Raw genomic sequence first — 25,552 nt, forward strand, 5'->3', positions numbered from 1 at the left:
GGCGCTGCCACAACTCCTGGCAGGTCCAGACTCTGAGGACAGAGCTGGGCAGGCCAAGGGTCTGCTTCCCAGCAACCTGACTGCCCATCTTAACATCCAGAATTGTCTTCTCAACACCTATGAGGTAAGAAGCAGAACAGCACTTACTGAATACCCATCCCCAGCCAGCAGGGGACCAGGTATTTATACCTGTGTCATTGTCATCTAAAAGCAGCCTGTTCACAGAGAGGAACAATAAAGCTGTAACAATTACCGTAGTTAACAAACATGTAAAACGTGCTCCACACTGTCCAGGGTCATGGAAGGAAGGAGATGCCAAGTGCAGGGTGGGTGGGGGCAGGCCACGTGGGAGACCAGACAGGCTGAGCTGGCTTTCTTTCTTTTTGCAGCTGGAATGCTGCACCTTCTTTTTAAAAATACTAAATGGAGCCGGAAACAAAGAAGCGGTGTTAACACAGGGACTACTCCCTAACACCCCATGGCCAGGCTGAGTCGACAGCAGGCTGCAGTCTATGCTCAGATGTGGACTGAGGTGTCGGGGATGCAGTCCCAGCTCACAGCGTCTGCAGTGTTCTTTCAGTGACTCTGAGGGGAGTCCACAAACACATGCAGACGAAGCAGGTACAGTGAAACATTAACACCCATCAATCCAGTGGTGTGTGTAGGTAACTCTTCTCTCAGCTTTTCTGCCTTATTCAAATGCTCACAATAAAAAAACTGAAGACTCTGTTTAAGCCACAGAAAAACTCTAAATTCTACTACTGGGGAGAAAAGCCCCAGACCAGGCTGGCACACAGTGCCTCTCCTAAGAACCCCTCTCTGTCCACACAGCAGCTCCTCGCCTGGTGGAAAAGGCAGCCTCCAACCACCACCCTGCACCTTGGGCCCCATCTCCATGGAGTCAGCTCCTCGGTGCAGGAGGAGGACACGTGCCGGCTTCTGCCCCAAAGGCCACCATTCCACCCGCCCACATGCCCACACCTGTCCTCAGGCCCGGTCAAAAAGGGACACCTCAGAAGTGCCAGAACCTGGTGGGGGGGGGGTTCTGCCACCAGATGCCACCCTGCTCACACCACACACCTGCCACCCATGTCACCTGCTGGCACACCTTCAGCCTCTCGATAAGAAGCACTTACAGAGACACAAGCAGGGCATATCTGAAATCACAGCCGCCACACAGACACAGACTGTTCAACACTCTGGGCACGGGGTGGGGGGGCCTTCCAGTCCCAGGCTGAGCTGTCCCCTCAAAGCCACCTCTCCGCAGAGGCCCAGGGGCGACCACCCTCCCCCTGGAGGCTAAACACCAGGCCCAAGCAGCCCAAAATGATCAGGCTCTTTGACCCTGAACCCAAAGCTTTCCCAGGAAGGACATCATGAGTTCCTGAAAAGACACTTGGGGAACAGTCCTCGTCTCACCCAGCTCTGGCTCTGAGGGCAGGTGTCCTGATTTGACCAGGGCTGCAGGAGGGTGGGCTCCTTAGTCCGTGCCACTCAGACTTAAATGTTAAACTGCCAAGTACACTGAGCCAATACAGGCAGAGAATAAACACGAGAAATGGGGACTCACATTCAGAGCACAGACGACTGCAGGCTGTAATACCGCGTGAGTCTGGAGGCTCTTCATTTCCTCCACCCCTCCACCTGCTCAAGTCAGAACTCATGAGGCGTTTTCCTTTCCCACTCCCACTTCCAATCTATCAGTGCATCCTGTGCACTCTCCCCTCAAAACATACCCGGAATCCAATGTGCAAGCCACAAAATACCGTGAACTAGTGCATGGAACAGAAACACAGCAGACACATACCAAGCACGAGTGGTCACCAGTGGTGAAGGGAGGGACACTGGGATGGGGGTCGGAGGTACAAACTATTATGTACAAAATAATCTACAAGAATATATTGTACGACATGGAAATACAGTCAGCAGTTTATAATAACTGTAAATGGAGCATGACCTTTAAAACTCGTGAATCACTGGATTGTACACCTGTAACTTACATTCTACATTAATCACACTTCAATAAAGAAAACAGCACCAAGCGCCTGTCCTCTCCCCTACTCTGGTCCAGGCCCCGCCTCTCCTGCTGGGATCCTGTCAGAGCGTCCCAACAGGTCCCCTTAGCCTGTCCCCACGGCAGCCAGGACGATCGGATCAGAACCCACATCACTCAGCGCACTCGAAAGACAGGCAGAGCTGGCGCCACGGGGCCTCTCGCCCTCCTACCTCACTGCCCTCAGGCCTCCAGCCACAGGGGCTCTTTGTTCTCCATCAGCAGCCACAAGCGCTCTCTGTCCAATCTGCCTGGATGGCTCTCCCCGCCCCTCGGATGTCCCAGGAGCCCACACGGCACTGAGCGGGCTGCCTTCCTCCCTTCCCTGGTCCTGCCCAGTCCAAGACACTGGGCCCTCTACCTGTCTGTGCTTCCTCCTCGGCATTTCAACCCCTCGACATGCCCACGTGTCCCTGTTTCTCGTCTGTCTGAGCCCCTAATAAGGGCAGCTCTCTGAGGATGGGAACTCTGGTTCTGTTCACTAGTGAATCCCCTGCAGCTCAACAAGGCCTGGCACATGAAGGAGCTCAAAGATTTGTTGTACGGGGTAAATACGAAAGGAATAATGTTTGTGACAACGGTTTCACTAACACCCATTGTGGTTCATGTACAATGCTCCTATGCCTAATGAACAATGCCTACTACAGACGGCTACAATAGGTTTAGATGCCAGCCACACAGCACAAACTGCACAGGTGCCCAGACCCTTTCAGACAGCAACTCTACACCCAGCATTCAGCCTGAGGAAAGGCCTGTGTGCAAAGACTTGCTCAACAACATCAATCACCGGTAAAAACCACCAGTGCACCAGAATCCATCACAGAAGCAGAGTCACTTAAAGTTTGTACTTACATGGAGTCTGCAAAATCATCATACTAGGTCGGTGAAAATGTAATTTCAGTTTTTGCACTGTAGAAATTTGCTGTTTGATGCTGGAATACATTCTTAAATGACGTTGTGTTATACAACATCTTAATGTGCATTTCTTGCTTTATGTTTTTTATGCTAATAACTTATTACTTGTCGTTTAATTTATATTTATTTTGGACTATGGAAATGATGTTAGACAAGCCGCAAATTTGAGCGATTTTCTTGAGTTCAAAATGGGTCTTAAAGCGGTGGAGAACGCCTGCAACAAAACGAGGCATTTGGCCCAGAAACTGCTAACAGACATACAGGGCAGAGTGCCTCACAGCCCTGAAGACTAGGGCTGTGATGGCCAGACACTGGAAGCCGCAGTGACCAAGGGAGAGGACCATCGAAGCTGATCCCCGTATAACTACACGAGAAGCTGCCGAAGAACTCAATGCTGACCATTCTACAGTTGTTCGGCATTTGAAGCAAACCAGAAAGGTGAGAAAGCTGGATAAGTGGGTGCCTCATGAGCTGACTGAAAACTAAAAAAATCATTCTGAAGTGTCATCTTCTCTTATTCTAAGCAACAACAACAAACCATTTCTCAATAGGATTGTGACATGCCAACGAAAAGTGGATTTTATACGATAATGGGTGATAACCAGCTCAGTGGTTGGACCAGGAAGCTCCAAAGCACCTTCCAAAGTCAACCTTGCACCAAAAAGAGTCATGGTCACTACTTGGTGGTCCGCTGCCCATCTGGTCGACTACAGCTTTCTGAATCTCAGTGAAACCATTACATCTGAGAAATATGCCCAGAAAATCGATGAGATGCACCAAAAACTGCAATGCCTGCAGCTGGCACTGGTCAACAGAAAGGGCCCAATTCTCCATGACAATGCCCAACCACACATCGCACAACCAGCATTTCAAAAGTTGAATGAATTTGGCTAAAGTTTTGCCTCATCTGCAATATTCAGTGACCTCTTGAACATTTACCGACCTCTCACCAACTACCATTTCTTTGATCATCTCAACAACTTTTTGCAAGGAAAATGCTTCCATGACCAGCAGGAGGCAGAGAATGCTTTCGAAGAATTTATCGAATCCTGAAGCACAGATTTTTTTTTCTTTTATTTTTATTAGTTGGAGGCTAATTACTTTACAATATTGTAGTGGGTTTTGTCATACATTGACATGAATTAGCCATGGATTTACATGTATTCCCCATCCCGATCCCCCCTCCCACCTCCCTCTCCACCCGATCCCTCTGGGTCTTCCCAGTGCACCAGGCCCAAGCACTTGTCTCATGCATCCAACCTGGGCTGGTGATCTGTTTCACCCTAGATAATGTACATGTTTCAATGCTGTTCTCTTGAAACATCCCACCCTCGCCTTCTCCCACAGAGTCCAAAAGTCTGTTCTATACATCTGTGTCTCTTTTTCTGTTTTGCATATAGGGTTATCGTTACCATCTTTCTAAATTCCATATATATGTGTTAGTATACTGTAATGGTCTTAATCTTTCTGGCTTACTTCACTCTGTATAATGGGCTCCAGTTTCATCCATCTCATTAGAACTGATTCAAATGAATTCTTTTCAATGGCTGAGTAATATTCCATGGTGTATATGTACCACAGCTTCCTTATCCATTCTTCTGCTGATGGGCATCTGGGTTGCTTCCATGTCCTAGCTATTATAAACAGTGCTGCGATGAACATTGGGGTGCATGTGTCTCTTTCAGATCTGGTTTCCTCAGTGTGTATGCACAGAAGTGGGATTGCTGGGTCATATGGCATTTCTATTTCCAGTTTTTTAAGAAATCTCCACACTGTTCTCCATAGCGGCTGTACTAGTTTGCATTCCCACCAACAGTGTAAGAGGGTTCCCTTTTCGCCACACCCTCTCCAGCATTTATTGCTTGTAGACTTTTGGATAGCAGCCATCCTGACTGGTGTGAAATGGTACCTCATTGTGGTTTTGATTTGCATTTCTCTGATAATGAGTGATGTTGAGCATCTTTTCATGTGTTTTTTAGACATCTGTATGTCTTCCTTGGAGAAATGTCTCTTTAGTTCTTTGGCCCATTTTTTGATTGGGTCATTTATTTTTCTGGAGTTGAGCTGGAGGAGTTGCTTGTATATTTTTGAGATTAATCCTTTGTCTGTTGCTTTGTTTGCTATTATTTTCTCCCAATCTGAGGGCTGTCTTTTCACCTTGCTTATAGTTTCCTTTGTTGTGCAAAAGCTTTTAAGTTTCATTAGGTCCCATTTGTTTATTTTTGCTTTTGTTTCTAATATTCTGGGATGTGGGTCATAGAGGATCCTGCTGTGATTTATGTCGGAGAGCGTTTTGCCTATGTTCTCCTCTAGGAGTTTTATAGTTTCTGGTCTTACATTTAGATCTTTAATCCATTTTGAGTTTATTTTTGTGTATGGTGTTAGAAAGTGTTCTAGTTTCATTCTTTTACAGGTGGGTTGACCAGTTTTCCCAGCACCACTTGTTAAAGAGGTTGTCTTTTCTCCATTGTATATCCTTGCCTCCTTTGTCGAAGATAAGGTGACCATAGGTTTGTGGATTTATCTCTGGGCTTTCTATTCTGTTCCATTGATCTATATTTCTGTCTTTGTGCCAGTACTATACTGTCTTGATGACTGTGGCTTTGTAGTAGAGTCTGAAGTCAGGCAGGTTGATTCCTCCAGTTCCATTCTTCTTTCTCAAGATTACTTTGGCTATTTAAGGTTTTTTGTATTTCCATACAAATTGTGAAATTATTTGTTCTAGCTCTGTGAAAAATACTGTTGGTAGCTTGATAGGGATTGCACTGAATCTATAGATTGCTTTGGGTAGTATAGCCATTTTGACAATATTGATTCTTCCAATCCATGAACACGGTATATTTCTCCATCTGTATGTGTCCTCTTTGATTTCTTTCATCAGTGATTTATAGTTTTCTATGTATAGGTCTTTTGTTTCTTTAGGTAGATATACTCCTAAGTATTTTATTCTTTTTGTTACAATGGTGAATGGTATTGTTTCCTTAATTTCTCTTTCTGTTTTCTCATTGTTAGTGTATAGGAATGCAAGGGATTTCTGTGTGTTAATTTTATATCCTGCAACTTTACTATATTCATTGATTAACTCTAGTAATTTTCTGATAGAGTCTTTAGGGTTTTCTATGTAGAGGATCATGTCATCTGCAAACAGAGAGAGTTTCACTTCTTCTTTTCCTATCTGGATTCCTTTTACTTCTTTTTCTGCCCTGACTGCTGTGGCCAACACTTCCAAAACTATGTTGAATAGTAGTGGTGAGAGTGGGCACTCTTGTCTTGTTCCTGATTTTAGGGGAAATGTGAAGCACAGATTTTTACACCACAGGAATAAATCAACTTATTTCTCATTGGCAAAATTGTGTTGATCCTAACAGTTCCTATTTTGATTAGTAAAGACGTGTTTGAATCTAATTATGATGATTTAAAATTCATGATCTGAAACAGCAATTACTTTTGCACCAACCTAAAGATACAAAACAGGAGCAGCTGCCCCTGGACGGCACAGGTACGAACTGCACGGGTCCACTGATAAGCAGTGTTCTCAATAAACATGTACTCCAGAGCCATGCAAATGGAGGGTACGGGGTCACGCACCCCAAGGGTGGCCTGTAAATTTACATGCACATTTCTGACTGCTGCAGGGATGGAGGCTGGTGCCTCTAATCTCTACATTGTTCAAGGGTCAACTGTATATCCATTTAAAAACAGAGACAGTGAATACATGAAAAATAAAGCCCACGATTATGCAACAAGTCATCTGGTGAGAAGGAGGGGGATCATGACTGTCCTCCCTGCTTTCCAACATTCTGTCGGAGCATTAACATCACCTCTGTCATTTACGAGAGAATGAGACAGAAGGGGGCCGACACCACTCACCGGGAAAAGGACAGCCTTTTTCAACCAACAGTGCTGGGCACACCGGACATCCCCGTGAATAAAGTCAGACACTTCCCTTACACGACATAAAAAACAACTCCAAATGGGTCAGAGACCTAAACATCAGACCTAAAACCATAAAATTCTTAGAGAGACTTCCCCTGTGGTCCAACGGTTAAGCCTCCACGGAACTCCCAAGCAGGAGGCTGGGGTTTGATGACACGCGATGGGGCAACGAGGCCCATGCACACCTCGAGCCGGTGCTCCTCCACGAGAGAGACCCCGGGACGAGCAGCCCGGCACCGCCCCCACTCACCACAACGGAGAGCTGGCACAGCCAATAAACACATTTAAAGAGGAAGACAGAGAGAGCAGGACTAACCTCAGCCCGGCTCTTTCAGCAGTAAGCCCAGCTCTCTCTCACTGCACTGCGCCACTCTGCTCCCATGTCCGGTCACTGTCCACAGCCTGGAACTTATGAGCTAATTCAACCCTGTCCTCTCTACAATCATCTTTCAGGTACTGACGCATGTATGGCAGTAATTCCAGTTATACAAACAATGGATGCTAAAAAAAACTACTGACGTTGGTCTTTTGTGAATGAGGAAGCAGATTTCTTCCACACGCAAATTCTCTTGGGATTCCTTGGAAATGAGTGGAGATTTCCTGAAAGCAGGTCACAGGGTGGGTCAGCCTGACAGATGCTCAGGGTCAGAGGGAAGTAAGCATGGATCTAACACTCTAGTGGGGTCATGGGTCATAGTCTCACAAGTACTTCACTAGTTGGAAGGATAAGATTACACAGGAAACCACCAACGACAAAGGAAATACACAGCGTTCGGCATTCTTAAAAAGTGTGACTAACATACCATACAATGACCCCTCACCAAAAGGAGTCTGGAGTATGTGACCCCAAAACAGAAAACCTGCAAAGTGATCTGTCTGAATCCACACAGCTACTAAGGAGCACTGACAGAACCAGCCTTCAGGACCGGGACCCTGGCTGCCAGGGGCAGCCGAGCTGGATTAATGATATGGGGAGGCTCACAGGGAAACCCACACACATCACCCCAAATACCATCAAGTCTCTGCTTTCACAGGTTATCAGGGTCTACTGACAGTGCAGGTATTTCATTTGTTAAATTAAGGGTGAAAAGAAAGCAATTTTAAAACTCACACGTTTATACTTAATTTCAGTGCTGACTGTCCGCTAGGAGTTAGGAATGAGCCAGTGCTTCGGGAAGCCCAGGTGAGTTAAGGTCACTAGGTGTCACTTCAGCCATAGCTGTCACCGTGTGACACCCAACCGCACCCCCACTTCCCGGGGCAAGAGCACTTTGAGCGGTAATGATAAAGAAACAGACGGTTTCAGTCTGGTTCTGGTGAGAACATATCCACATCACCCAAGTCCAACCCTTCCGCTCGCCCTCAGACTGAGGAAACATGACCGGCCAGGACGTCAGCCCCAGGGGAAGGCATGAGCTCCCAAGATTTCAAGAGGCTTTGGGGGGACCAGGGGTGCGGGTGCAGACAGAAGCCTGACACGACGCCCAGCGTTTGACTTCTGCATCACCCCAAACCCACTGGAGACGTGAGCTGCAGGAAAGCACATTCCGCTTCCTCAGACGGCTTAACTTCGGGGCAATTTACACAGGGACAGGAACTGTGCTCCAGGAGAATGCAAGCAGGCTCCCCCGGTTCCTACCTCCCAGTGGCCAGCAAGCTTGGGCGGGACGTCCAAGCCCAGCTTCTCCAGCTCTCGCTGCCGGTACTTCTCATACTGCCGGTACCCGGCATAGCCGCCGCCTGTGGCGACCAGGATGGGCAGGGGGCGCAGCAGGGACAAGGTGCGGGCAGGGGCAGTGTGGACTTTCCTGGCATCTGCAACAAAAAACAGGAAAATGTTGCCAGGAGAAGGGGCAGGGTTGAGTCATGCAAACACGGCACCAACAGAAAGGCTGGGACCAGCCCTCAGCAAAGCTGACCAGGCCCCAGAGGTCTGACAAGCAGGAGCAGCTCTGACTCACTGCAGAGACGCTGCTGCCTCCAGAGTCTACCTAGTCAGGGACTCACACATCTTCCCCATGAAACAACAATGCACCTCGACTGCCGCCATAGCTACAGAGCTTAAGATGAAAACATAAAATGCAAAGAGGTCAAGAAAATATCCCAGGTTGCCCTGCTGGCTACCCACAGGGCCAGACAGGGACAGGCTCTCTAATCTCACTTTTCTGACCCAGACCCAGTTCTGACTGGACAGTAGTATTCTTTCAAAGGCAAAATTGCATAAGCTCTTACAATTCAACAGTAAAAGACAAACAGTCCAATTAAAAAACACACCAAGGGCTTCCTTTGTGGCTCAGTGGTGAAGAATCTGCTTGCCAGTGCAGGAGACACAGGTTTTATCCCTGCTCTGGGAAGATCCCACATGCCAGGAGCAACTAAGCACGTCTGCCACAACTGTGAGCCTGTGCCCCAGCGCCTGGGAAGCCAAACTACCTGCCAGCCGAGAGCCCAGGCTCCACGACGAGAGACACCACTGCAGTGAGGAGCCCGTGCGCAACAGAGACCCAGCACAGCCAAAGATAAGTAAAACAATACATAAATAAATAAAAACATACAAAGGATATGAACAGACGTTTCTCCAAAGAAGATATAGGAATGGCCAGTCAGTACATGCAAAGATGCTCAACATCCATTATGGGTTGAATTATGTCCCCCCAAACCAGGTGGCTCCATGGTAAAGAATCCACCAGCCAATGCAGGAGCCACAAGAGACTTGAGTTCGATCCCTGGCTGGGGAAGATCCCCTGAAGAAGGAAGTGGCAACCCACTCCAGTCTTCTTGCCTGGGAAATCCCACGGACAGAGGAGCCTGTGGGCTACAGTCCATGGAGCCTCAAAGAATCAAACGCAACTCGGTGACTGAGCTCGCACACACACACAGAATTCATATGCTGAGGTCCTGATCCCAGCACCTCAGACTGTCACCTTTCTTGGACAGACGGTCTCTACAGAGGGAATCAAGTTAAAATAAGGTCCCCACAGTGGGCTCTAATAATATGACTCGTCCATAAAAAGAGAAAATCTGGAGACAGATATGCATACGGGGAGAAGGCCATCTGAAGACAAGGACAGCGAGGTGAAGGCAGCAAGTGAAGAAGACTTGCACAGTGAGAAGAGGGCTTTGGAGTTTTTTTCTTTTTCTCTGGCCATGCCGAGAGGTTCATGAGATTTTAGTTCCTAGACAAGGGACTGAAGCTGGGCCCTTAGCAGTGACAGCTTCAAGTCCTAACCACTGGACCACCAGGGAATTCCCTGCTGTTTCTTTTTGTTGTTGCTGTTGCTGTTTCCTTTTTTAATGAGAGAGTATGGATGTCATTAATCTCTTCCATCTTCGGATTATTCCTAAAGAACCCTTATTACTTAACAACTAAACAGTCTACCTCTGACCAGAAAAACCTGTCAGAAAGCAAGAAACATTTCTTTTCTTCTGGATTATCTGGTGAGGACAGACCTGCTGTACACAATCTCACGGCACTAAGCCAGCATCCCAGGCTGATGGGTCACACCCTCCTCAGTGCTTTGACTACACCGGTCCTTGCTTCAATTACAGGTCTCTTTCTCTTGCCCTCCAAAAGCTTTCCTCCTCTAACAGGAAGCCGCAAGCAGAGGGTGCCCTCCACTCCTGACTGCCTCCCCGCTGTGTTTGTCACTTTAAAAAAGCACAGTTTTTCTGCAGATCTGTGACATCCTGACTTCATTTCTGAGGGTCCCCTCTATCCTTCAAGTGAGTCTTACATGTTCCCACACGCAAGTCCTAATTAAGTAACACTCAGATATGCCCCTATTTAACTACCTTAATAATAAGCCTTTTGTTTTTATTCTCACTAACCATCTCATTTATTCCCAAGGTATGATTACTAGGCAGTCAAAAACAGCTTTTGGTACAACAGAATAAAAAGGGTATCTAGATAATAAAAACAACACACATTTTTGTACAGATTCAAACATCTGCTTAAAAGATCCAAAAAGTTCATAACCTAGTGCTGATGTGGGTGTGGGGAACTGATGTACTCATGAGCCTTTTCTGCTCAGGACAACCCTCTCTGAAGAGCAATTTGGTCTAAATACCAAGTTATAAAATACACAAACCTTTTAAGTCAGCAATTCTAAGTCACCAAATTTATCCTGAGGATGTATAAAAATATGTTATTACAGAACTGTCTGTAATAGAAGAAGAGTTCAGTTCAGTTGCTCAGCTGTGTCCGACTCTGCGACCCCACGACTACAGCACACCAGGCTTCTGTGTCCATCACCAACTCCCGGAGCTCACTCAAACTCATGTCCATCGAGTCAGTGATGCCATCCAACCATCTCATCCTCTGTCGTCCCCTTTCCCTCCTGCCTTCAATCTTTCCCAGCATCAGGGTCTTTTCAAATGAGTCAGCTTGTCACATCAGGTGGCCAAAGTATTGGAATGTCAGCTTCAACATCAGTCCTTCCAATGAATTTTCAGGGTTGATTTCCTTTAAGAGGGACTGGTTGGATCTCCTTGCAGTCCAAGGGATTCTCAAGAGTCTTCTCCAGCACCACAGTTCAAAAGACTAGGAGCAGCTTAAATGTCCAATACCAAATGGTACAGTCAAGCGACGGAACACCACATATGCACCCAGTAAAAATAATCAGATAACAGCAGCTAAAGCTTCAGTGGTACCTATGTGCCAGGTATTCTAAGCACTTCACAGGTACAATTCCATCTGATTCTAATGACAGCCCTATGAAATAGGTGCTGCGTTTGTGATTTACCGATGAGCAAACTGAAGCAGAGAGGCCAGCATTGTCTCTAATCACTGCTTGTGCTTAGTCGCTCAGTCGAGTCCGACTCTTGGCAACCCCACAGACTGTAGCCTGCCAGACGCCTCTGTCCATGGAATTTTTCAGGCAAGAATACTGGAGTGAGTTTCCATTTCCTTCTCCAGAGGATCTTCCCCACCCAGGGATCTAACTCACATCTCTTGAGCCTCCTGCATTGGTAGGCAGATTCTTTACCACTGTGTCACCTGGGAAGTCCAATCTTTTGTAAGTAGAAAATTGCTACTTACTTGTGGAAAAGGTTCTGAGAGGCGGCTTCCTCAAGGACTGAAGGAAGTGGCTCAAGGCAACATCTTCACAGTGAGGACGCCTATAATCAAGCAAAAAGGAACCGTTAAACATTTTTTTAATTAAAAAAAATTAGAGGATCAACTGCCAAAATTTGAATACAATCTATAGAGTCAATAATACTATTGCATTCATTTAATCTCCCAGTTTTGACCGCTGTACAGTATTGTCGTTTTGTAAGAAAATGTCCTTATAGGAAAAGGGCTCAAATATTTAGAGGTAAAGGGGCACCAAGTGTTTCAGCAGAAAATATACACATATACACACTCACAAAAAGGAAAAAGGAAGAGAAAGGAGAATGATGAAGCAGATATAGCTGACATATGGGGAATCAGAGTACCGGGTATTTGGAAATTCTCTGTACTATTTTCATAACTTTTCCGAAATCTAAAACTTTTTCACAAAAGAATTACTCTTTTCTTAAGACCATAATAAGCAGTAAAGCTGCACTTACACAGAAAGCATGTTTCTTCACCACAAAAGAACAGCTCTGCACAGCCTTGAGCCTCTAACTCCTATTAATTAAAATTTTTTTCTTTTTGGGCTGTGCCACAAAACCTGCAGGACTGAACTTGTGCCCCCAGCAGTGGAAGCACAGAGACCTAATCTAATCACGGGACCACCAGAGAATACCCTGAATTTTTAAACTTTAAATGTTTACCCTGGGGAAAGAATGACGCAAACAAATCAGGCTAAGCTACTCTAATCTACTTTGAGTCTGGAAGGCTCAACTTGTTTGGAATTTTAAAATTATTATTTGTGGTTACTTTGCCACAAAAGCTACTTTCACAGGGTAAAAGGGTTTTCAAGCATTCTGAGAAAAAAAAAAATGACCATTTTCATGGCTTCAAGCTGTAAGGAAATAGTATTTTATTATTTGTCTCTCTTCATTTCCTCTTTACCCAGGGAAACAGGACACATCCCCAGTGCAGTAAGTGACTGTGCGAGCAAGGAAAGCATTGATGAATTTTTAATAAACAACTGGTTCTTTCCTTAATCAGCAAACACCCCAACTTCAATTCAGATAGCACTTAGTTCCCCCAAATATTGACCTGAAATCTCAAGTAAAGAAACTATGTCTTGTTAGTAAGGGTTTCTTTTTTCCCTTCGGAGTCTTTCATAAAAGTAGAAATTTACTCTATTATAAATGTCTAAACTGCTATTTTTGTGGAAAATAGAACAGCATTTATGACTTTCATACAGTAATATTTCCATTCATGGATTCTTAGTAGTTATGTCTTACATAAATATCCTGTAAATATTATCAGCGGAGAAGGCAATGGCACCCCACTCCAGTACTTTTGCCTGGAAAATCCCATGGATGGAGGAGCCTGGTACGCTATGGTCCATGGGGTCGCTAAGAGTAGGACACGACTGAGCGACTTCACTTTCACTTTTCACTTTCACACATTGGAGAAGGAAATGGCAACCCACTCCAGTGTTTTTGCCTGGAGAATCCCAGGGACGGGGGAGCCTGGTGGGCTGCCGTCTATGGGGTCACACAGAGTCGGGCGCGACTGAAGTGACTTAGCAGCAGCAGCAGCAGCAAACATGATCAGATTTAAACACCTTCATTTACTCCTGTGAAATTTCCTTGACTTAATAACACTCTCACAGCATGCGGCTAACAGGGTGAATCTGATTCTCCTACAGGCAAGCAAGATCTGTATGCAGAACAAATCTGGGACCTTGACCATCACCACTCCCTCAGAGGCCAGATGGACGGACAGCTACTAACACAAAGGAGGGTGTGTTGCAGTAGGTCAATGTTCTTTCAGAATGAACAATACTCATCTCTTAGACTGGACACTCCCACTACAAAAGCAAGCGCCTAAAACTGTGCTTTCCAAGTGGAATTAGTACAAGAAGTGTACATTCTGACTGAAGGCTGCATTGTCGTGTGGTGCACACTGCTGCATTGTGCAATCCAGAACTGCTGCTGAGCCCCCTAACTGAAAGAATGCTTGCAGACTGTTGAGTAAGGCTTTCCCCCGCCAGGGGTGGGGCATGGTTAGGGGAGGTACAAGAGGGAGATCATGGTGTATCCACTGTAACCCAATGCACAGCACCCAGGTAGCTGGTTTGCATTCAGATCTTCCCAAGAACAAAGTCAAGGTCTTGCCATCCACTGCTGCAGCCCTAGCTCCTGAAACAAGTGCCTGGTAAATAGCTCATTGCATCAGCTTGTCTTTCATTTCTGGATCATTCTTATTCTCATATCAATGCCACACTTTTCCTGACCTTATAGGAACACTGCCCACCCCACTGCGGGCGTGCAGAAAGAGCAATGTTCACTGCCATCACTTCCTCACCTCCCCGTCTCTCTTAATCCCACTCAGCCAGGCTTTTGTTCCCACCACATCATCTCCTGCCAAGGTCACCTCTTCCATGCTGCCAACCCCTACTCGCATTTCTTGGGCCTCATGTTATTTGACCTCTCAGCAGCATTTGTCACAGGTGATCCCCTCCCTTTTTTTTTTCCTCTAATTGAGGTATAACTGACATGTAACATTATATTAGTTTCAGGAGTAGGATATTATTCCCTATTTGTATATATTGTGGAAAGATCCCCACAATAAATCTAGTTAAACATCCCTCACCATACATATATGCAAATTTTTCTTGTGATGAGAGATACTCTCTTAGCAACTTTCAAATACACAAGACAGTACTAGTAACTACAGTCCCCACACTGTACAGTATATGCCTGGGACTTTCGTGCTTTTTAACTGCAAGTTTGTCTCTTTCAACAACCTTCATTCACTCCTTGCCCTTCTTGAAACACACACAGCCTTTGGAACCCTGATTTTCCTCCTGTCTGTCCGGTCTCCCTAACTTCAAACAGCTGCCATGCCCAAGGCTCAGACACCTGCTTTGTTTATGCTGTCGCCCTAGAGATGTTCACCCAGTCTGGTTTTAAACAGCCAGATGCAGAGGACTCCCCTCACTGCTACCACAGAGACCTCTAGACCGTATTTCAACCTGGCTACCCAAGATCCTCACTTTGAATCACCTCAAACTGAGTTTGTCCAAAACAGAATTCCCAACCCTCCCTCACTCCCCTTCAACGGCTCCATCCCCCAGAGCTGTCCATCTGTGGCAGAGACTAGTCAGACGGTTATTAAATCCACTTCCTCTACCCAATAGATGAGATTTCCTAGAAGTGAGTTCTAACCACTGTGAGAACCATTCAGACTTCCCAGGTCCCCTTCCGGCCTGTTACATGGAGACAAACACACAGATCTTGGGCAGCCATGTGTTACAGATGGTGAGAGACGGGCCCTCAAATCACGCTGCCCTCCCAATTAGAAGCAGCCTGAACTTAAATGATAGAGACAAAAACTTCCACTGTGTTAAGTCACCAAGATGCTAGAATTTACCTGTTACCGCAGCAAGACTGCTATAATTAATACACCATCCAGAAAAAAGGCATCACAATTCCCCCAGTGCACAGGTTGAAACCCTAGGACTCCTTCACAAGTCCTTTCTTTCTCACTGTCCACATTCAATCCACTGACAAGGCATGAAGCCCCCCACTTTCAAAATACACCCTTATCTGCCTACGTCTCTTCCCTGGCCTGAGCCACTGGAGCTGCTGCTGGACCAGCTGCACTGGTCTGTTCTCCCTGTGTGGCCTCCATGCCCCATGTATAACAGGACATCCAGACTGACCTTTTCAAAACAGGCCCTACGTAAGTGGTCCTCTGAACCCCAGACTTCCTGCTACTTCCCCTCTCCGCATGCATCCACCCCCACCCCTTGCACACCCACGCCTCTGCTTATGCTGTCTGCTCCGCTGTGCACACCCCTCCAGCTGGTTTAGTCCCTCCTTACTCAATTCTCTGCTCAAATGCTTCCTCCTGACCACAAGCCCAAGAGTTCTCTCTCTGGAGTGCTAACTCCTTAATTAAATTCCTTTATTTTTCTTTGTAACAACTTCTCATTACCTGAAATGAACTGATTTTATATATATTCACTTATTTGTTTCTGTCTGTACTTGTCAACAAATACAGGGGTTTGTCTGTCTTCCCCCTGGGCCTCAATCTCAACAGTGAGATTAAGCTTCAAAGAAATGAACGACTACATTCAATCACATGTACCTTCTGTATGGTGAACCCACGTGCACCTCCTGTAAGCAGGCAATTAAAGCCCATGATTAAGCACTCAAGTCTGACTTTGGGGCTCAGATCTTCATCCCTCCACTTGGTAACTAATTCTAAGCCTCAGTTTCTCCACCTCTAAAAACTGGACCTACCTCATTAGGAGTAAATGAGAGAATCACATAAAACCTTAGTCCCAGGCCCTGGCACCTAGCTCCATATTACTCTTATCAAAAGTAATGCAAGTGATATTCAGCTGGCACACACTGGGATGGCCACATCAACTGTGACCACTGTTCACCCTAACTGGTCTGTGTCCACACTGTCACAGGTTTTAAATATTTTTATGATTTATTTATTTAGTATTCTTTTTGACTGTGCTGGCTCTTTGCTGCGAAGCAGCAGCTTTCTCGAGCTGTGGGGAGTGGGAGCGACTCTCGAGTTGTGGTACTTGAGCTTCTAATTGCAGTGGCTTCTCTTGTTGCAGAGTTTTGGCTCCCTGGGCTCTAGAGCACAAGCTCAACAGTTATGGCACGTGAGCTTAACTGCTCCATTGCATGTGGGATCTTCCCAGAAAAGGGATCGAACCTGTGTCTCCTGCATTGGCAGGCAGATTCTTTACCACTGAGGCACCAGGGAAGCCCAGTTTTAAAAATATTTTTAACATCACCCCTGGTACCTCCTGCTTTTTAGAGCTGTGAAAAGTTCTCCTGAAAATGAACTGGCAGGTTTCTCAAGGCCTTATTCCATGTTCTATCTCATATTATTTAGTCGTGTTCCCTCTCTCTTCTACTAAACTGTAAAGTTCTTTCAATGCAAGGCCTGTATCTTCTAATTCCTCTCTTTTCTCCTGCCCTCCCCCATCACCCCTGATACTGTAGTTGACAGTGGCAGGAATGTCATAAATACTCCTGAAGGAAAGTCCTGCACAACCACCCACCCCTCTAGGTACTGTGGTCATATGTGCCTGAACCAAAGAATCGCCCAGAGCATCCATAAAAAATACAGTTGCCAGGGCCCCAACCTACACCTGCTGAGCCTGAATTTGGCAGCATTGTGGGGATGTACCTGGGAATCTCTTTTACTAATAAACACCCACTCCATTCTTTTATCAAATTTAGGAAACATGGCCCTAAATTATCACTTATAATTACTTTTTCTATTCTCTCACCTGTCACATATCACTCAAGTTACTGGAAAACTCTGCAGTATGAGGCTTTCAAATATATGTCTCACAGACACTGCTTTACTTAAAAATCATGGAAATGCTATCTTTTGGGCGTTTTTTGCATCTCAATATAGTTTCCATCTGGGTATGTAACAGCTTTGAAAACTGTATTACTGTACCCAAATCCTCACCCCTCCTACCCAGTGGACCTAAATCTAGTTGTATCTACCTACACTGGTACTAAAGTTTCAACTTTTTTCCCTTTTTATTTTTTTTTTCTTTTTTCCCTTTTTAAATGACAGTGGGTGAAGTCATCTTCCTCACCATCGTTTAAAAAAAAAAAGGTCATTTTTTTAGTCTTTCCAATTTATGACACATTTTAGATGATTTCACGACTGACTCATAAACAGCACACCTGGTAACAACATTAAAACCACAGAGACCCTCTTGTTCAAATCCTAACAATTACCACCACACTGCGGAGCCCTCTCCTGAGAAAGTTACACCATTTCTGACTAGTTAATAATAGGAGAGTGAAGCTTTCCTGGCCAGGGCAATGACATTTTCTGTTCCCTCTCAGCCCGAAACCAGTGTCTCTACTTCCCAAAATTACAGCGCAAGCTCTGGTCCACGGTGACAAAATGAAGCCTGTCCGAAACACAAAAGTTGTGGGTCTCCCACATCGTAGCGCTTCGAAATGACATCGAGCGACAGATTCCGAGTGAAGCTACCAAGACTTTAATCCATTTTCCAAGAGTCCAAATGCTCCCATGCTAGTTATTACATAAGCTATTTCGAATAACGAGTGTCCTCACGGTGGGCAGCCTGAGGAAAAGTCCCTGCGTGAGACACAGAGCTACCTGGGAAGGAGTCTCGGCTCTGCTGCTACCCGGCTGGGTGGAACTGAGCAAGTCCCTCCCTCTGTCAGGGCCTCGACTTCCCCAAAAAGAAAGGGCTGGATTTATGACCTCTCTAAACCTAACAGTTGACAGTCACCAGGGTAACCGAGACCCTATTTCCATCATGGACTATTTTGAGATTACGGAATCCAACCCTCTCACTTCAGAGATCAAGAATCCGAAGTGAAAGCCGCCCAACTCCCACTCCAGTGCTCTTCCCACATCTCGCCGCCCCTCCCAGCAACACGACTCCCTGAGAAACAAGCGCCCAGCCCTGCCTCGGCTCTAGTGGCGGACACGCAGCCCATTTCACCTGGTTTAGGGGGTGCTTTTTGTTTATGTTTTTGGTCCCTTGTGGAGTGGAAAGGACAAAGAGAGAGGTTTAGGCCAGACTCGGACCGTCCTAGGCGGAGGCAGTCGCACCTGCGCCCGAGCTCGAGGTGAAGGTGAGTGGCTCCGTCTCCACTCGAGCACTTCTCAGGGCGAGCCCGCGACAGAGAAACGACTCCTCTCTCTAGACCCCGGTTTGGCTCGCGCCGCCCCCCGCCCCCGAGGAGGCTCCCCAAACAGTTGTACCTGCTCCGCCACGCGACCCCGGGCAGCCACCTCAGACATCCCAGCCCCACGGACACCGCCATCTTGTCTCCTCCTTCTCGGCGGGACACGCCCCCTCCCTTTTACACGAGGGGCGCACGCATGTGACGCGGAACTCTCGGGGCCAATGAAGAACGCAGAGTGTGTGTGGGCGGGGCCATGTGTCTAAGGGCCTTCCCCAACCCGTTAAGGCACCTGCTGAGCCGGGTCGGCTAGGTGAGCAAGGTGGCCGCGCCTACTGTGTTAAACCTGGACCTGGGCGCAGGGTTGCCAGTTCTCCTTCCTCCCTCTGATGTGCGTTTCCGCATGTGCCCGGAAAATCTGACTCACCCAAGGTCTGAGAATGGATCAATCGAACTAAACCGCTCATTTTACGGGTGTGGAATCTGAAAGCGTCCACAGCTCAGCTGCCGTTGAGTAAGCACTTATGTGCCAAGCTCTGTGCTAATGACTTAGCGTGCATGATGTCTCATTCTTAACCTCCCATCGCTGTACTATCAGGGAGTCCAGAGACCAGAGGTCTTGGATCACCTAGAAATGCAGTTAGCCGTCGCACGAGGTAACTGATGTGACAACGAGTGCACCTGCAAAGTTTCTTGACCTTCAGGTTTAAGTGAAAATAGACTTAATAGTATCTGCCTTCGGCAGCTAGCTCTGAGGATTATTCTTATTTTAAAGATAGAGAAATCAGAGCTCAGGAAAGCTAACCATTAGAAGCTAAAGGGCACACTGCTATAAAAAAAAAAAAAGAACAGCTAGAATTTGAACATACATCTCTGGTTCCAAAACCCACGAACTAAACATTCTTCCTTTTAAGGCCTTTGCCTAGAATCTGGCTGAATATGGGTCCCCAAACTAAAGGAATATAGCTCCTCTTTTTCCTCCCTAAGCTGCTAATTGTACTTGTCTTCACCAGCCATTTGATATTTGCCTGGTGCCTGCAATTATTGATAGTTCTATATGGTTAGTTATGCTCAACTAGGACATAACCAGGCCCTACAGGGAGCCTAACAGGCATCGGATTTCCTATTGAAGAGGAGAGATTTCCCTCTATGGTTTTCAAAAGTCTGAAGGGGGTGGGGAGTATAGAATGGGTTTTACTACTCATTGAGAGTAGTAACTCAAAACCAGGGTGAAGAAAGAAGTGGGAGAGCGAGATTATTTCAAAATGAAGCACATTTGTGGAAATTGAATATTCACATGGTGGCTCAGATGGTAAAGAATCTGCCTGCAGTGCTGGAGACCTGGGTTCAATCCCTGGGTCAGGAAGATCCCCTGGAGAAAGGCAATGGCTACCCACTCCAGTATTCTTGCCTGGAGAATTCCATGGAAAGAGGAGCCTGATGGGCTACAGTCCACGGGCTTGCAAAGGGTCAGACACTACTGAGTGACTAACACTTACACTTTACACCATATACAAAAATTAACTCAGAATGGATTGAAGTCCTAAAGCTAAGAACTATAACTTTATAACTCTTAAAACAAGGGAAATTTTCATGACATTGAATTCAACAGATATTACACCAAAAGCATAGGCAACAACAAAATAACATAAGTTGGATTTAATAAAAATTTAAGTTTTGACCCGACGGCCGGCTGCGGAGGCACGATGGCGCTCAAGGCGCTGCGTTTGGTTTTGTTCCTGGTCTGGTGGGACTCGGCCGGTAACGCTCACCAGTCTCTCTGGTCCCTGGAGGACCAGCCCAGGAGTTACTGAGAGGGGGCCCTTGCCCGCTACTGTCCCTCCCCGAGGCCTGGGGGGCCTTTGTGCCCCTCCGCGCACCCGTTACTGGCTGTTCCGGCCCGCAGTTGCCTAGGGACGCGAACTTGGGGATGTCCGGGGTTGGGGGGTGGCATTGTGGAGCCCCAACCTTCTTTAGTTCCTGCTTGGGCTTCTTCCCAGGCTGCTCTTCCTCCCTTAAAGTGGATTTTCTGAAACCCAAGGTTAGGAGTCAGGTTTTTATGGACCCGGGGCCTTCCTTGCAGAACCTCAGCAGCAGATGTACCAGGAATCAGGAATTGTGAATGCCAAGTGCGCCAAGCACCGTGGGGCTCCTGAGAAAGCGGCTTCAGTCCAGCCAGACTTGATGTCTATTTAAAGTGGAGCTAAAGTGATAACACCCGATGTCAAAATTTGCACTTATTATCTCCACCACAGGGGAAAACAACCTCGTGAACGATTGAGTTGCTTCTCCACCCTTTATTCGGTAGCTCCAGAGTTTCCCAAGCAATCCTATTAGGGTGGTCAGATACAGAACGCGTACCGAGTGTTTTCCGTGTGCCTGCTAGGAGAGGTGCCAGAACACAACTGAATCGACTTTTTTTTAGGAAGGGGTCAAAGAAGCTAGACATGTGAGGGAGAGGGAGACATGTAGCCTGTCTAAATCATAAGCTGAATTAAAAAAACCCTTATGAATGAGCACTAACCTTAATCACGTCCTTTAAAATGTCTGTCTCCTTTTTGCAGCCTCTTCCAATGCTCAGTTTGGTCAGCCTTCAGAATACAGCTCAGTAAGTAGGAAACTGCTTGGATTGTTTCTCCTAATACAGTGAAGCCCGCAGTGGTTTGGGTGGGGGCTGGTTGTCAGGTCTGCCGCAAAAAAAAAAAAAAAAAAAAAAAAATTTAAGTTTTGTGCATCAAAGGACACTGTCAATAAATTGAAAAGACAACCCTGAGAATGGGCGAAAATATTTGCAAACAAACATATCTGATAAGGGTATGGTCTCCAGAATATATACAGAATTCCCAAAACTCAACAACAACAAAAAACCAAATAATCCAGTTCAAAAATAGGCCAAGGACTTGAACAGACATTTCTCCAACGATAATATACTAAAGGCCAATAAAAGATGCTCAATGTTACTATCATTAGGGAAATGCACATCACAAGCACAATGAGATATCAACTTCACACCCATTAAAATGACTATAATCAAAGAGAAAGGAAAATAACAAGTGTTGGCAAGGATTTTGAAAAATCAGAACACTTATGCATTGCTGGTAACAATGTAAAATGGTACAGCTGCTATGCAAAATGATTTGGTGGTTTCTCAAAAAGTTAAACACAGAATTATCATATGATTCAGCACCTGTGTGTGTGCTCACTCTGACTCTTTGCAACCCTATGGACTGTAGCCCACCAGGCTTCTCTGTCCATGGGGTTCTCCAGGCAAGAATACTGGAGTGGGTTGCCATTTCCTCCTCCAGGGGATCTTCCTGACCAAGTTCTTTACCACTAGCACACCTGGGAAGCCCCAATCAAGCACCCAGGTATAACCTAAAAGAATGGAAGCAGGGACTCAGAGATTTGTACACCAATGTTCATAGTAACATTATTCACAATAGCCAAAACGTGGTTCAATAGATGAATAAATAAAAACGTTATATATCTATATAATAGAATATTATTCAGCTATAAAAACATGTATGAAGTGACTTCCTTAGTGGTCCAGTGGTTAAAAATCCTCCTTCCAACCCAGGGGTCATGGGTTCAATCCTGGGTTAGGGAACAAGGATCCCACATGCTATTGGGCAACTATTAATAAATCCACAGTCTGGGACCCCTGAGCCCCCAAGCCACAACTAGAGAGAGAATCCCGGACACCGCTCAAAAGACCTCCCATGCTGGAAAAAAGATCTGTAAGCAGCAACTAAGACCCAATATAGCCAAATAAGTAAATGTTAAAAAAAGAAAATGTACGAAGTACTAACGCATGCTACAACAGGAATAAACCTTGAAAACATTATGGTAAGTAAAATTAGCCAGTCACAAAAGGACACATATTGTTTAATTCCACTTATATGAAGTGCTTGCTGCTGTTTAGTTGCTCAGTTGTGTCCAACTCATTTGCAACCCCATGGACTGCAGCCCACCATGCTCCTCTATCCATGGGATATTCCAGGCAAGAATACTAGAGTGGGTTGCCATTTCTTGAATGGGGGCTTCCAAGGTGGCCCTTGTGGTAAAGAATCCACCTGCCAATTCAAGAGACCCCGGTTTGATCCCTGGGTTGGGAAGATGCCTGGAAGAGGAAATGTAACCCACTCCAATATCCTTGCCTGAAAAGTTCCATGGGCAGAGGAGCCTGGTTGGTTACAGTCCATGGGGTCGCAAAACATCACACATCACTGAAGGAACTGAGCATGCAAGCAACAAATAATCTACTTTTTGTCGATTTCCCTATTTTGCATTTTCATATGAATGAAATTATATAACATATGGATTTGCATAACTGGCTTCTTTCACTTAGCATATTTTCATGGTTTGTCCATGTTATAATATGTACCAGTACTGCATTCATTTTTATGATTGAAGAGTATTCCATTATATAGATAGACTGCATTTCTTTATACCTTCATAGTTAATCATTTCTACCTTTTAGCAAATATGAAAAATACTGCTATAAACATTCATATATGGTTTACTGTATAGACATATATTTTCATCTGTCTTCTGTATATACCTAGGAGTGGAATTTCTGGGTTGTATAGTTTAATTGGGCTTCCCCAGTGGTCAACCGTGGCTCAGAAACAGTATGGATCTAACAGAAGCAGAAGATATTAAGAAGAGGTGGCAAGAATACACAGAACTACACACAAAAGATCTTAATGACTCAGATAACCATGATGGTATGGTCACTCACTTAGAGACAGACATCCTGGAGTGCGAAGTCAAGTGGGCCTTAGAAAGCATTACTATGAACAAAGCTAGTGAAGGTGATGGAATTTCAGCTGAGCTAGTTCAAATCCTAAAAGATGATGCTGTTGAAGTGCTGCACTCAATACGCCAGCAAATTTGGAAAACTCAGCAGTGGCCACAGGACTCAAAAAGGTCAGTTTTCATTCCAATCCCAAAGATGGGCAATGCCAAAGAATGTTCAAACTACTGCACATTTCACTTATTTTACACGCTAGCAAAGTAATGCTCAAAATTCTCCAAGCCAGGCTTCAATAGTATGTGAACCGAGAACTTCCAGATGTTCAAACTGCATTTAGAAAAGGCAGAGGAACCAGAGATCAAATTGCCAACATCTGTTGGATCACAGAAAAAGCAAGAGAATTCCAGACAAACATCTACTTCTGCTTCATTGACTATGCTAAAACCTTTGACTGTGCAGATCAAAACAAACAGTGGAAAATTCTTAAAGAGATGGGAATACCAGACCCCCTGACCTGCCTCCTGTGAAACCTGTATGCTGGTCAAAAAGCTGCAGTTAGAATCAGACACGAAACAACAGACTGGTTCCAAATTGTGAAAGGAGTACATCAAGGCTGTATATTGTCACCCTGCTTATAACTTATATGCAGAGTACCTCATGCAAAAAGCCAGGCTAGATGACGCACAAGCTGGAATCAAAACACCACCCTTATGGCAGAAAGCCAAGAGGAACCAAAGAGCCTCTTGATGAAGGTGAAAGAGAGAGTGAGAGCTGGCTTAAAACTCAACATTCAAAACACAAAGATCATGGCATCTGGTCCCATCATTTCATGGAAAATAGATGGGGAAACAATGGAAACAGTGACAGACTTTATTTTCTTGGGCTCAAAAAATCACTGCAGATGGTGAATGCAGCCATGAAATTAAGACACTTACTCCTTGGAGAAAAGCTATGACAAACACTGACAGCACATTAAAAAGCAGAGACATCACTTTGCCAACAAAAGTCCGTCTAGTCAAAGCTGTGCTTATTCCAGTAGTCATGTATGGATGTGAGAGTTGGACCATACAAAAGGCTGAATGCTGAAGAATTGATGCTTTTGCATTGTGGTGTTGGACTGCAAGGAGATCAAACCAGTCAATCCTAAAGGAAATCAACCCTGAATAATGAATATTAGTAGGACCGATGCTGAAGGTGAAGCTTCAATACTTTGGCCACGTGATGCAAAGAGCCAACTGATTAAAGAAGACCCTGATGCTGGGAAAGATCGAAGGCAGGAGAAGGGGGCGACAGAGGATAAGATGGTTGGATGTACATGAGTTTGACCAAGCTCCTGGAGATGGTGAAGGACAGGGAAGCCTGGTGTGTTGCAGTCCATGGGGTCGCAAAGAGTTGGACACGACTGTCAGAGAGTGTTCTGCTTATGTTTTCCTCTAGAAGTTTTATAGTTTTGGGTCTTACATTTAGATCTTTAATCCATTTTGAGTTTATTTTTGTGTATGGTGTTACAAAGTGTTCTAGTTTCATTCTTTTACACGTGGTTGACCAGTTTTCCCAGCACCACTTGTTAAAGAGATTGTTTTTTCTCCATTGTATATCTTTGCCTCCTTTGTCAAAGATAAGGTGTCCATAGGTGCATGGATTCATCTCTAGCCCCATTAAAAAAATATTTATTTGGCTACACCAGGTCTTACTTGCAGTACATGGGATCTTCCATCTTCATTGTGGCATGCCCAGGCCCCACGTACAGTAAAAGACACAACCCTTCTCCTAGGACCCCACCTACTGTCAAACCAGGTCCTGGTGGTATTAAAAGGAGGAAAAAACACTGTAGTTGCTTGGGACAGATTCGAGGCCCTTTACCATGGTCAGATGGAACCCTCTGCTCCGGACTCCTCTGGCTACTTCCCAGAAGCCCTTTGACATGCACTGGACTAGAAGCTTCCAAATACTGTGTTGACAATGGGTTTCCTCTGGTCAGGACAATTATACTGATTTCATGTGTTGACAGATTTTGTTTTATCTCATTTTTTCTTTAAGTCATCTCATGTAGAAACACATTGGATTGGTGAGTCCCTAGGTAAAATCCAAGTGGGGAGGAGTTTCCTGAGTCCAAGTAAAGATGCTCATCC

General features: G+C 45.5%; 1 protein-coding gene and 1 long non-coding RNA gene across 5 annotated transcripts in view; both read right to left on the reverse strand.

The window, feature by feature from the left end:
- The window catches only part of PISD (phosphatidylserine decarboxylase), a 29,710-nt gene extending 10,867 nt beyond the window's left edge, over positions 1–18,843 (reverse strand). For 2 of the 4 annotated variants that reach the window (XM_020871602.2, XM_070475612.1), the window contains exons 1-2: positions 11,943–12,024; positions 8,544–8,719 (exon numbers count right to left, since the gene is read on the reverse strand). In XM_020871602.2, coding sequence (XP_020727261.1) covers positions 8,544–8,719 — 176 coding nt within the window. In that variant the 5' untranslated portion in view covers positions 11,943–12,024. Of the gene's footprint in view, positions 1–2,226; positions 2,879–8,543; positions 8,720–11,942; positions 12,025–18,743 lie in introns of those variants that run through there. The other 2 variants (XM_020871603.2, XM_070475613.1) reach the window with 2 other exon arrangements.
- Positions 5,910–8,531, reverse strand: LOC139037837 (uncharacterized). Its single transcript, XR_011490768.1, has 2 exons — positions 7,221–8,531; positions 5,910–6,244 (listed from the first exon to the last, which is right to left on the reverse strand). It is a non-coding gene; the product is annotated as an uncharacterized lncRNA (long non-coding RNA).
- Positions 18,844–25,552: the final 6,709 nt, after the last annotated feature.

Source organism: Odocoileus virginianus, chromosome 12 (genome assembly GCF_023699985.2).
Source record: "Odocoileus virginianus isolate 20LAN1187 ecotype Illinois chromosome 12, Ovbor_1.2, whole genome shotgun sequence".
Classification (NCBI taxonomy): domain Eukaryota; kingdom Metazoa; phylum Chordata; class Mammalia; order Artiodactyla; family Cervidae; genus Odocoileus; species Odocoileus virginianus.